Source organism: Lindgomyces ingoldianus (genome assembly GCF_010093535.1).
Source record: "Lindgomyces ingoldianus strain ATCC 200398 unplaced genomic scaffold BDR25scaffold_1, whole genome shotgun sequence".
Lineage (NCBI taxonomy): Eukaryota > Fungi > Ascomycota > Dothideomycetes > Pleosporales > Lindgomycetaceae > Lindgomyces > Lindgomyces ingoldianus.
Genome location: NW_022985162.1, coordinates 128,826 through 140,274, shown reverse-complemented (window position 1 = coordinate 140,274; position 11,449 = coordinate 128,826). Strand labels below are relative to the sequence as shown.

Below are 11,449 nucleotides of genomic sequence, written 5' to 3'. Positions count from 1 at the left end.
CGTCTGATTCGCCCATCTGGATACGTGATCCCAAATTGAGGGCCCCGGTCGCGGTCCCAAGCTGCGCTGTGTTCGGCTGTTATTCCTGGTCGCTGCTAGCTGCGATTCTGAAACTCATTGACTCCTGGAATCCTGGCACTGGCAGAGGGGTGAACCACTATTTCTTCTTCCGACGCCCACCGCTCAACACGCACAGCAATAGCCCCGTACAACCGCCACCCCCAGCGCCGCCCTCGCTGCGGATATGAATTGACCCCGCCGTCCCAAAGCTCCATCCTCGCTCGCACTGCTCCTGGAAGCTGGGGGAGCTGCTGGAGCACGTCGCCTACCATGAAAAGAAAATTCTCGTTCAACCTTGCGCCCGTGGTAAGCTTCTCGATGGATGGCCCAAGTCTTTTTGCTGGTACTCTAGCTCACCCTAGCCTAGAAGGTGCCCTCGAAGTCCGAAGCACAGACGAAGCCCACCCCAGAGCTCACTCCCTCACACTCGCACCGGCGACATCATTCAAAAGACAGCGTTTCGTCTCTGGGCTCGCCCTTCATCAACCGTCGCCCGCTCTCTCCCAAAGTCGAACACGAGCTGCGCGCCGCGTGTGCTCTTATTCTGCAAGACTTTAAGCCCTCTGGTCATGTATTCGAGGGCCAGTCCAAGCCGAGACGAGATTTGGAGAGCGTGAACAGGCGGAAGGAACACGGAATCGGCTCGTCGCAGGTCCAAGTCCACAGGCCGACGGGAGCTCCAGCTGAGCCGAGGAGTTCACACGATGCGAGGAAGCAGGCACACAAAGTCGACACTTCCGCAAAGGAATGCCCGGACCTTCCCATGAAGGCAAATACCGGCCGCCGCCGAGTTGATCACACGGAGAATGTGTCCAACAGAGAACACGAGACAGTGACAAAGACAAAGTCGTCCCTTTCGATGGATGTCCAGAGAACAACGGCGAACCGTCCTGAAATGGACCTTGACGATGCCACAAGCCTGCGGACGCCGCTGACGAGCTCAACCGAGACCCATCTAAACAATGGATCGACGGCACCTACCTCAGCGGCTTTGACGTCTGGCCGAAGCTCAAAGAGAGCTTCGCGGCAATTCGATAGTGCAGCCGCTCTCGCTGACGCACAGGCTGCTGACTGGATGCGGCAGGAGCTAGAAAAGAGGAGACAACAGCATGCTAACCAGCCTGAACCACCCACGCCAACTCGAGCCCCGAGTCGCGGGAGAAGCATCCGATCTGAGCTTAAGGAGTACATCTTCCCAGGTTCCACTGCTTTGAGCAGGACCCAGTCCAACGAATCAATGCGCAGTCAGGCATCATCCCAACCGAAGCGTAGCAGCTCTTCGCACGGATGGCGAAGCTGGGGCCTGCAGCGCAAGTCTAGTTCCAGGAGCAATAGCAGGCCAGGAACTTCAAAGGGTCGCATAGAGACACAAGACCAAGAGAGGAAGCCCGATGTCGACTTGAATCGTGAGCTCCCACCACTTCCGAGCTTGGACTCGTGGGACCAGCAACAGAAGCAGAAGCGGAAGTCCCAAGCTCAGGGTGCCCACATCGCGACTCTCATGCGTTCGCAGGATCAGCAGCAGCAGGATTACGCTGCAGCTGTTCGGAGACATCACCGAAGGAGCGGATCCGACACTCTAGCGATGCGATACGCGAACTCGACCTTCCCTCAGCCTTCTGCGCAGGTTGCTCGGACCCCCTCCCATGTACAGAAAGTCCAGATCGTTGCGGCTCCAAAGCAGACGTCGAGAGCCGGACACAAACCAGAGTTCTCCATGGACTTCGATCAACTGATGTCGGCAATGGACTCGTCCAAGAACTTTGACGATCAACTAAGGCTCCGAGTCAATAGTCATGCTCATCAGCATAGTACAAGCACTGCCCCCGGGTCTCCGGGCATGAAAATGAGCTCTGATCAAGGCCGCTTGGAAGCACCGCCAAACTTTTCGAGAAAGATTAGCGCAGACGTAGCAAGTATGCATCGCAATAACGATTTCGCCTATCCAAATGTTGTTCAAATTAAACCACAACATGACACACCCAGGGAGGAAAAGGGCTCAAAGCTCAGGAAGGTGTTGAGCGGATGGATGTTAAGGAAGGACAAGAAGGAGAATTGGATGGATCAATTCGAAAAGAACGGGATCAAGGGCGGCGTTATGATTCAGGACGAAGCGGCGTTGTCTCCTATTGTGCGATACTAATATTCGTAGTAGTATTCGTTTCCTTTGTTGTTGGATGTACAGTCCTGGATCGTGGCAAATGGGATTGGATGAATACTTCCCTCGAGCCTTTCTGGATTCATGAATAATGGGAGAAAAATGATGGGTAACGGATAATGCGAGATACGCAACGAATTGACGAGACGGGTCGTCTGGTATTACTCATCGCCTATGCGCAGCACTATACCTTTTCTTTTGTATCACAGTGTACGTACGGAAGCGGGATATTCTAATCAAGCAGGCTTGAAGCCAATCCTTATCAATGTTCTCTCTTATGCATATTCAAGTTGCTCTTCTGCCTTGCCCCATACACCTGCATTTGGGGCTTGCTTAGAAAGCCTTTCTCCCAAACCCCTTGGGCAGAAAACGTGACTGATTGACTGGGATCTCCTGTGTTACCTAGCCCTTCTCGAAGCCTCAGGAAGTATCAGTATCACCAGTTTCAATCCCAAACATGGATCCTGAAGGGATCCGCTGATCCGGTAGTATTTAAAGCGAACCTTGATCTGGGTCCGAGATGCCGGATCCTGGGTGATTGGGTGTTTCATGCGAGGTGGGACTGCTGACATAGCCGGCATTTGGGCCATGGAGGGGTCATGTTGATGGGATTGCGTTTTGTTGAGGAAGGGGGTTTGATAAAGATTGAGGGAGATTTCGGCATATGGATGGATGGGAGGAAGAGGGTTGGGGTTCCTCTGGGGAGTGTGGTAAGTTTATGCCGTTACTGCTGAAGTTGTAGGATGAGGGATGTTTGCGCGGTCTACAATAACATTTGTGATAAGGTTTTCAGACTATTGCTAGGATTTCTTGGTCGTTAGAGAGGACTGTTTCTGATGGAAGTTGCCATTGCGGTCAGGTGATAGCGTATTCTTCTGACTTCGCGCTATTGGTCTTGGCGCGTTTCTGAGATAACGGATGAACCGTCCGTTGATGACACTTCACCGCACTAACGCTATCTTTATTGCAGCCCGACGATAGCCATGACTTCTTCTCAATTTACCTCTAGCACTCGACGGGGCTTGACCACGCCCTCTGCTCTCTCTAAATACGCATTCCTTTAACATCTTGTTAGATAGCTTCCCTGCACTGTGCGAGACCGAAGCTGTAGTCTTCTCCAACGTAGATCTGGACGAGGCCACCATTCGGTGCAGGTATCTCATTCGCTGTGGCCAATGCCTCATGACTGACACAGTCACTTGCAAACAATAAAAGACGGAGCTTTGGTGTCAACAGAGCTAAGTACGATTCACTACTGCGTTCACCGCCAACCTAGACGGTCCAGTCAGCCTGTCCTTCTTCACTTCCATATCGTGTCATCAATCTTGTTTCTCAGCCAACAGCTGCTATCTCTGCTATCTCTGCTATCTCTGCTATCTCTGCTAAGGATTCTCTAATGGTATTCATCACGATACTTCAACAACCCTCACGTCTTACAATACGCGAGCTCTCTCAACTAGTCTACAGCAATGTGTAAGGTCATTCGCCTCAGATATGAATGCGGACACCTAGTCCGAGTGAGGAAGTCTCGTTGCCGCGGGACTTCGCACAAGGAGACACGGACCAGAAAGATCACTGCATGCAGCGCAGACGGTTACATGCTAGTCAATGCATCGACCGCCTGCGGGTCATGCCTTAGACAAGAGTGGGAAGCTCCGTGGATATCTAAGCTTAACAAAGCGAAAACGTTCCTTGCTCGGCTCATTGAAAAGGACCTCCCAGGACAATACTCAGTCGCTGAACATATCGAGCAGATCAGCAAAGACTATGATGCAGCAGCCTGGAAGATTCGGGATCATTTTCCGTCGGACAAAGTCAGCATTCAGAGGGCTAGTATGGGCCAGAAAGTGAACAAGAAGTCGCCTCTGAGCAACGAAGTGCAACCTGAGGAAGTACTAGATGGTCATATCCAACAAGATGGAGGGCTGAAAGAAGATGGATTAGATCCAAGTCTGCTATCACCTGCAGAGCTATGGGATCCTCCTAACCCTGGACCAGATATAGACCGTTTCCCGCTGGAGTACACAGATGCTGCACCATTGGATTATACGACGCATCCAGCGGACAGCCAAATTTACCAGCATGAGTATATTCTGGTACAGTTTGGCGGCCCTAGGGATGGCCAAGATACTAACGTCCACTATGGACATGCGTGGGATCGCGAAGAGAATGCCGGGACTAAATCCAGCCAAGGCGGCCTTACAGAACCTGATGCGGGTGCGGGTGCGGGCGTTGACCCAGTCGCGGAAGCGTTTAACTTGCCCACCCAACTCAGCCAAACAAACTTCTCCAACTGTGAATTCGATAGTGAAAGTCCATCAGCAGGCGGTGATCTAATAGCCTGGGGTCTCGACATCGACGCCCAATCCTCATCCAGCATAACCAGGATGGACAGCGTCAAGCCAATTTCCAAGCCAAACTCTTGGATGCAGCAAGTTCAGGTGGAACAGGTCCTCAAACTGTTCTGGGAAGTCATCGAAGCCAGCCCCAACCGTACACCCCAGCCACAAGAAATCCCCGAGGATTCTTTACTCTCACTTTTTGCAAACATAAACCAGCATCCCGACGCTTCTCTCTCCTCCCCAACGACATGGTCAAAGGCTGACAAGCTCCATACCGACCTACAGAAAATTCACGAGGAGCTACAAACAAGGCAAAAGAGCAAAAAGGAATACGCTAGGTATTTGCATATTGCGAGGAAGTTCGCGAGGCAGATGGTTGGCAGTCCAACGGAGGGTGGAAGGGAGCTCACAGATCCAACGTCCTGGAAGTGAAATAGGATTGAGGGGACTCTTCTAGAGGGGTGATTGAGTTGGGAGGTCTCCCTGGTTTGCGACGGCCATTACCATTGACACTTTCGTTGTGATTTCGAGGGTGGATCCTGGAAGTTATGTACCCTGACTTTCCTAATTTAATGTTTCGAGCACCACACCATTAAGCTGGTCATCGAGGAGTCGCTATGCAACTATTCTTCTCCGGCATGACTACCTTCATCAACCTTAACGTGCTAAGATACTTCCTTACGGCGCAGTTCTGATTTACCACACCATTCCTACTTCGCTAGCTAGGCAACCCGGGATATTGATATCCCACAAAATACTAAAGATTTTGAGCCTGACATGCCATCCAAGATATCACTTTCTATATTCACTTTAGTGGCTATAAAGACGTTGAGATCTGTTAAAAAGACTCTCTTGCTTAGTTCTACTCGAAACCCATTCATTTGAGTCCCAGACAAGGCGAAGCTCCCTCGCGATGTCCTCGTTCGTTAGGATTATCTATCTATGCAGCTTTTTCTAGAGCGTGCGCGCACGCATGCATAGCAACGCCTTCTATGCCAATCTCAAAGGCACCATTCCACCATGCTATAGCCCTTAAATAGCCCCCTTCCTAAGCCACCAAGGAGCCAACTCAGCTCGACACTGCTGCCATCTCCTCACGACGCACTCCGAGAACCGAGTCGCTCGTTCCCTATCAGAGGGCCGTCAGTCAAAGATACTCGATGCGAGTGTCTAACCGTATCATATCCTCATGATCATCCCCACCTCTCAGCGCCAAATTGCCGTCCACCTCCCGCGCCCATAATGTCGAGATAGTTGCCAGGACCGCCGGACCCTTCGTACCCGCTCATCATCATGCCGAGTCCGCCTTTCCTACCCTGGTGTTTTGCGTGCTCGATGATATTGCTCTTGCGACCAAATTCCTTGGCTGCGGACACTGAGTTTGTGATTGAAGATAACAGCGCGATTAGTTGTACGTCGGAAGATTCTTGGTGCGATTCGAGGGTGAAGGCTTCGGAGTCGGGTGGGGCGAGGATGTTGATGCGAGAGAGCATGGCGGAGATGCTGCGGAGGATGGTGTGGTTTAATGGGAGCGGGTGTTTGGCGTCGGGCGGGGGTGTGAGCGGGAGAGAGTGGTCGGAGAGGTAAGATGGTGGGAGGGAGGCGAGGTAGGCGCGTAACAGGGATATCCGGCGCGAGAGCATGCGGATGGCGTTTGCTTTTGCTGTGAGAGTAGATAGGACTACAATCTGTTAGTACAACTAACTGGCTTGTAGGGGACTTGGAGGAGGCTTGTAGGATGTAGGTTCCAACATACGCTCTTCGTCTTCCGCAGTTAGCACTGTAGACTCATCGATGGTTTCCTCCCTCTGCTTTTCTTTTTGCTTGCCCTTCCCTTTCTTCCCCTTCTCTTCTTCCGTCGGCTTGTTTCCCTCTCCTTTCGGTATAGGCGCACTTGTTGCCTCAACAGCCGTCGCATTCCCGCCTCCCCGCGCAACAAAATCTACGCCAATCATCTCAGCTTCTCCAGTCTCAACAGTATACACCAGCTCCTTGAATTTCAGTAGTTTGGTGTGTACCGCACCATCAATGTCCATAGCCTTGTCGTTCGGCCCACCAGTGGGATTCTCATATACGGATTCGTAGAGAGTGAGGGGTAGCTTGCCAGCAGCGGTGGCCTCAGACCGAGCATCAGCTGGATGGAAGAGGCAGAGAATTGGCGTATCATTGTAGAGTTCTGAAATCCGACGGTGAATCGGAAGGTGTTGCAGCTGTGGGCCTGATGCAGGACCGAGCGTGAACCAACCGACGATGTCGAGTGGAGGTTGCTTGTGGACGTCTTTGACTATTATGATCGTTAGATCCCGACGTTACTACCCCGAGGAAGTAAGTATCCTCCAGGAAATCCGACGAGCTCACAGTCATCTAACCGCTTGCTGAACCATTCGTCATCCAGCACTACGTCCCCATCATCGTTCTCCTTCAGCTTTGCCTGAAATGCAACCTCCATTGTGATTTCCTGGCCATTCTGCTGACCTAATATAGCTCCAGCTACCGGCCCCTTTTGCTGACGTAGAGTGTGGCGTGTAATAGAATCCGATATTGTGAGGAGAACTAGTGGATGAAGCTGGACGGAGGGGCTGGTGTCGGAGGCGTGGGTAGTTGATATGAGAGAATTTACCAAGTCTTCCGCCATGGTTTTAGTATCTTTGGGAGATGAGATTGGAATTACAGAGGGGGGCGAGAGAAAGGAAGAGCAAGAATTGGCAGCTTGGTGTTATTGTTGACTTCAGCGCGGGGAGCTTGTGGAATTAGGCAGTGAGACTTGGCACATGGGAACTTTTGCCAAGCCGGTAAAACAATAATCCGCTCACGTGAAAGCCTCATGGGAACAGCGCCTATCGTTAACCTCACCTCTTCCATCTTGAACGCCTGTCACATTACTTCTCAATATTATCGTTCGCTTGAGTCGAGGCCCCAAGATCGATCTGAAGAGAAGCGTGTTCATGTGCTGATGGTTCACCTTCATATAGAGACTGAATTGAGCACGGCTCTACAGCTAGACCTTCTATCACCAAAGCTGATCAACATCATCTCCAGGTCGAGTGTTTCGTTTCAATGGGGCTGCGTATCTGGCGGATCATATGCGAAAACCGTAGTGACTATATAGATCACGCGAGCTTGATACTCATTTGCCTGGCTAAAGAGGAGATAGTCAAGTCCGAAACCAGCCACCTGTGATACAGCACATTAGCGCTTACTATATTAAATGTCTGAAAAAGGATAGACAGATCAATGATCAAGCGATAACCGTACTGCTTCAGCAGCGCTGCTATTGTGAGATGCAGTGGCTTGACATGATCACTATTCACTAATGCAAAGCAAACCCAAAGAAGGCGAGGTTGAAAGAAAGCATTGGTAATAATATCGTAAATCCGAGAAATTACTCTAGCATATTCTACCATGACTCTTCTCCAACCAGACCACCAGCCAACCAACCAGTCCCCATCTAAGCTAGCCTGCCTGCAACAAATGAATCCGAGAATCCGAAAAATCCGAAACCTAACTCGACTTGGTATCTTTCGTCTTTCCGAAAAGAGGAAGAAAAGCATCCAGACGCCGGCGATCCACGGGTCGTTAATTTTGTTCCAACACCTTCTAAATCTGATCTATTTCGTTCGTATGTCGTGATTTGAAAGTCAAAGAGCGGAAAAGCTGGAAGTGTTGAACACACTTTGATGAGAATATTAGGGGATGGGGCATTTTGCTCGTGGACGGGGGTAGAAGGAAGATGACAGGCTTAAGCCTCGACGAGAACTTTTAGGACAAGTTTGCCATCTTTGTCGACGGTTTTCCCGGCAAGCTCGAAGGCGTCTTTTGCAGCAGCAAGACCTTTGAAACGGTGTGTCACCATGTTGTTGAGGTTTGGCAACACGCCAGAAGAGAGGATTTTTATGCCTGTCGGGTATGTGTTGGCGTAGCGGAAGATTCCAATGATATCAACTTCTTTCAGGTGAGATGCAGACATGGGAAGAGTCTGTATTGGAGTGCCCATGCCGACCATGATGAGCTTTCCGCCAGGTCTTGTACTCTGTGTGTTTTGTTAGATATTGGCTTCTGAGTTGTAGGTCATCGTGACTTACGTAGAGTCCAGCCTGCATGCAAATCTCCTTTCCAGTGCAGTCGAAAGTCACGTCGGCGCCCTCAAAGTCATCATCGTGAAGGGAAGCAATCTCCATAACATCACCAGACAGCTCTTTCGCTGCGGCAAGCTTATCAGCGGTCTCGCTGAGATGTCTTCTTGGCGTTACGATATAGCCCTTCGTTGCGAATCCGTTTTGGAGGGCGTAGTTCACGCGACCACTGTCGATATCGGCGATTACGACGGTTGTGGCGCCAGACATCTTAGCCATAGCAGCCACCAATAAGCCAACGGTGCCCGCACCGAAGACAATGACCGTGTCACCCTGTTCTACTGAAGCCCTCCGAGTCGCGTGGATAGCAACCGAGAGTGGCTCTAAGAGAGCAGCAGCTTCTAATGACACATGGGAGGGGATCCTAGATAAGGTTATCAGTCATGTGTTGCTTTTTCAACCGTTCATGCAAGACATACTTGTGGCACCATTTTGCGGGGTGGTTGATCCGTTCCTGGAGAGTTCCCTGGAAGTGAGGCACAGACTTGGCACTACTTCGGAACCTCATTCCAGGGCAAAGGTTATATCGACCTCGCTGACATGACCGACAATTGTCACACGGTACTCCAACCTCCAACGCGACCCGTTCGCCGATCTGGAACCCAGTGACAGCGTCGCCGATAGCTACTACGATACCAGCAGACTCATGCCCGAGAGATAGTGGCATAACGGCCTGGAGGTCGCCATTACGGAACTTGTTGAAGTATGAAACATCGCTGCCACAGACGCCGGTGGCTTTGATAGCGATCTGGAGTTCATTTGGTCCAGGGTCGGTGATGGTACGAGTTTCCTAATTCATGATTAGCTTCAACAGCCAACACATAGAAACCCCCCACGAAGGTGGGAAGTGTGGGATAAATCAACGGAACGGGGAAAGCATACGAGCCGCAAATCCCTTGGCCCATGCAAGACAGAAGCTTGGATTGTGGCAGCTTTGGAATAGTGCCTTGCTGGGATTGGATAGATATCCGCCAACGCTGAAGGGGCCATGACGACTGAGCTCGAGGGGGATAGAAGTCCTACAGAAGGATTGAGCAAAGAAGAGGGGAGGAAAGATAGCTTGACCACACCCCACGGGAGCGTGGAGGCTGATATACATAGTGGGCATACCCACGATCAACAGGCGCAAGATTGGGTCAGCGCTTTCGTTAGTGCATCGGCGAGATAGTGAAATCGCATAAAAAAAAGTTCCAGAGCAACCACGTCATTTGCTGGACGGATCAATCTGGCGTGCTACATGGATAGGGATGTGCAGACTCGGAATGGGTGGCTTCGCGTAGCCTTTTCTTTATCCCGTTAAGCTGAATATATATGAGGCTAGATCTCTATGTGGATACGTCCGGGGTGAGGAAGGCCGACAAACTACAACTGCAGGCTTGGTTGTTCGACTCACTTTCTACCGGATCAGCAGCTTTGGAGCTCCGGTACATGGGTAGCAGCTGCGTCGGGTGCAGGCCGTAGGCAGGGGTGTAAAATGGATACAACTGTTTCGTGTGCCCCGGGCTGTCTATCAGCAGCAGCACAGCGTGGTGAAACAGAGATAAGGCAAGTGTGCCGCTGTGGAGCCGACATCGAATGCTGCGCGAGAAGCACCGCGGTTTACCGGTGGAAGTGAGTGCAGTGTGGAATGCCTGCGTGGGCCCATTATTCCTGGGCGCAGGAAACGTTCAGCCTGATATGTGGGCTGGCACGCCTCAAAGGAGCATCGTGGAAAATCTTGGAGCGAGCAACGCCGCTCACACCCTCTTTCAAGCGCAATAGGGTAGAACAGCTGTAATCTCGGGCCTTTGAAAATTTGAAAATGTGGTCCCATCACCAGCCAGAAGGCTTTGCAATTTTCGAGGACGGCCCCGGAACTGCGTGTGTAGGGCCGAGAACCGTAATTTGCTCAGGGGCGAGAGTTGACGAACGTTCGCCTCCAGAGAAAAGGTGGCCCTCCCGGTAGACGACTGCGACGGATCCATTTGTGGTACCTTAACGGCGCTGTTGAGGACGGGGGTGTCGTTGGGCAGTTGGGAAGTCGGCCATGCATCGCGGCACTACTGGTCCACTGCTACCGAGCATCTCATGTGGCAGTACCGGTATGTTGGAACATTCCAGGGTACAGGGCGAGCTTATCAGAGCGTCACCCCGACGCCTCAGTGAACGAATGACCGGAAGTCAAAGCCGGCCAGTTTGCAAGGGATTGGTGTGTGCTCATGTACCTCGAATGTATAGCCGGATGCAGAAATGTCCAAGATCTGCTTCTGCTCCGCGATGAGTGCGATTGAACATCGGAAGGACTAATGATGCCACGGTTGAAGTTTCGGGTGGTGGGCATGGAAGTTGCTGTGTGACGAGTAAGTGGAATAAGCAGCATTTCCTCCGAGTCTCCGATTGCCCGAAATGTGCTCATTCGAGGACCTTCAGAGTCTATGGATCCGTAATGCCACACCCTACGCGGCAGAGCACTGTGGTGGTCCCGGGTACGTTAATTGTCCTCAAATCCCAGCCCGTAGGAAGGCAGGAAGCTCGAACAGCAAATGCAATTGACTAATGCCCGCGCAGGCCAACTGATAAGGCACGTTTCTGAGATTTATATTGCAGGCCGGTCCCTACGCCCAGATCAGCACTGCAGGACCCGTTGTCGACCATACGAGAAGACCCGGTCCTTCAGGCAAGCCTGAACCTGACACTTATGCAGGTCATGTTGTTTCTGGAAGGCGGTGAGAGGCGGTCTTTTTAGTCCTTCGAGCATGCTCTCCGTCCAGCAAAAT

At 51.6% G+C, this 11,449-nt stretch overlaps 5 protein-coding genes across 5 annotated transcripts; 2 read left to right on the top strand and 3 right to left on the bottom strand.

Annotated features, from left to right (window-relative positions):
- The first annotated feature begins 169 nt into the window (after positions 1-169).
- On the top strand, positions 170-2,462 carry BDR25DRAFT_338277 (uncharacterized protein). The gene is made up of 2 exons (XM_033693272.1): positions 170-366; positions 428-2,462. The coding sequence occupies exons 1-2, from the start codon at positions 331-333 to the stop codon at positions 2,201-2,203; spliced, it is 1,812 nt and encodes a 603-aa protein (XP_033554238.1). The 5' UTR covers positions 170-330; the 3' UTR covers positions 2,204-2,462.
- Positions 2,463-2,616: 154 nt separating this feature from the next.
- Positions 2,617-3,528, bottom strand: BDR25DRAFT_347768 (uncharacterized protein; the record flags this gene model as incomplete). Its single annotated transcript, XM_033694314.1, has 8 exons — positions 2,617-2,682; positions 2,722-2,914; positions 2,947-2,981; positions 3,014-3,051; positions 3,099-3,124; positions 3,164-3,229; positions 3,309-3,470; positions 3,497-3,528. The coding sequence occupies 8 exons, from the start codon at positions 3,526-3,528 to the stop codon at positions 2,617-2,619; spliced, it is 618 nt and encodes a 205-aa protein (XP_033554237.1).
- A 159-nt stretch (positions 3,529-3,687) lies between these two features.
- On the top strand, positions 3,688-4,992 carry BDR25DRAFT_364186 (uncharacterized protein; the record flags this gene model as incomplete). Its single annotated transcript, XM_033696831.1, has 1 exon — positions 3,688-4,992. One exon carries the CDS (start codon positions 3,688-3,690, stop codon positions 4,990-4,992), a length of 1,305 nt encoding a protein of 434 aa, XP_033554236.1.
- A 403-nt stretch (positions 4,993-5,395) lies between these two features.
- On the bottom strand, positions 5,396-7,291 carry BDR25DRAFT_249334 (uncharacterized protein). The gene is made up of 3 exons (XM_033686011.1): positions 6,919-7,291; positions 6,317-6,844; positions 5,396-6,241 (listed from the first exon to the last, which is right to left on the bottom strand). The coding sequence occupies exons 1-3, from the start codon at positions 7,193-7,195 to the stop codon at positions 5,754-5,756; spliced, it is 1,293 nt and encodes a 430-aa protein (XP_033554235.1). The 5' UTR covers positions 7,196-7,291; the 3' UTR covers positions 5,396-5,753.
- Positions 7,292-7,949: 658 nt separating this feature from the next.
- On the bottom strand, positions 7,950-9,953 carry BDR25DRAFT_330220 (GroES-like protein). Its single transcript, XM_033692511.1, has 4 exons — positions 9,576-9,953; positions 9,113-9,483; positions 8,643-9,057; positions 7,950-8,590 (listed from the first exon to the last, which is right to left on the bottom strand). Exons 1-4 carry the CDS (start codon positions 9,681-9,683, stop codon positions 8,300-8,302), a joined length of 1,185 nt encoding a protein of 394 aa, XP_033554234.1. The 5' UTR covers positions 9,684-9,953; the 3' UTR covers positions 7,950-8,299.
- Between the last annotated feature and the right edge of the window lie 1,496 nt (positions 9,954-11,449).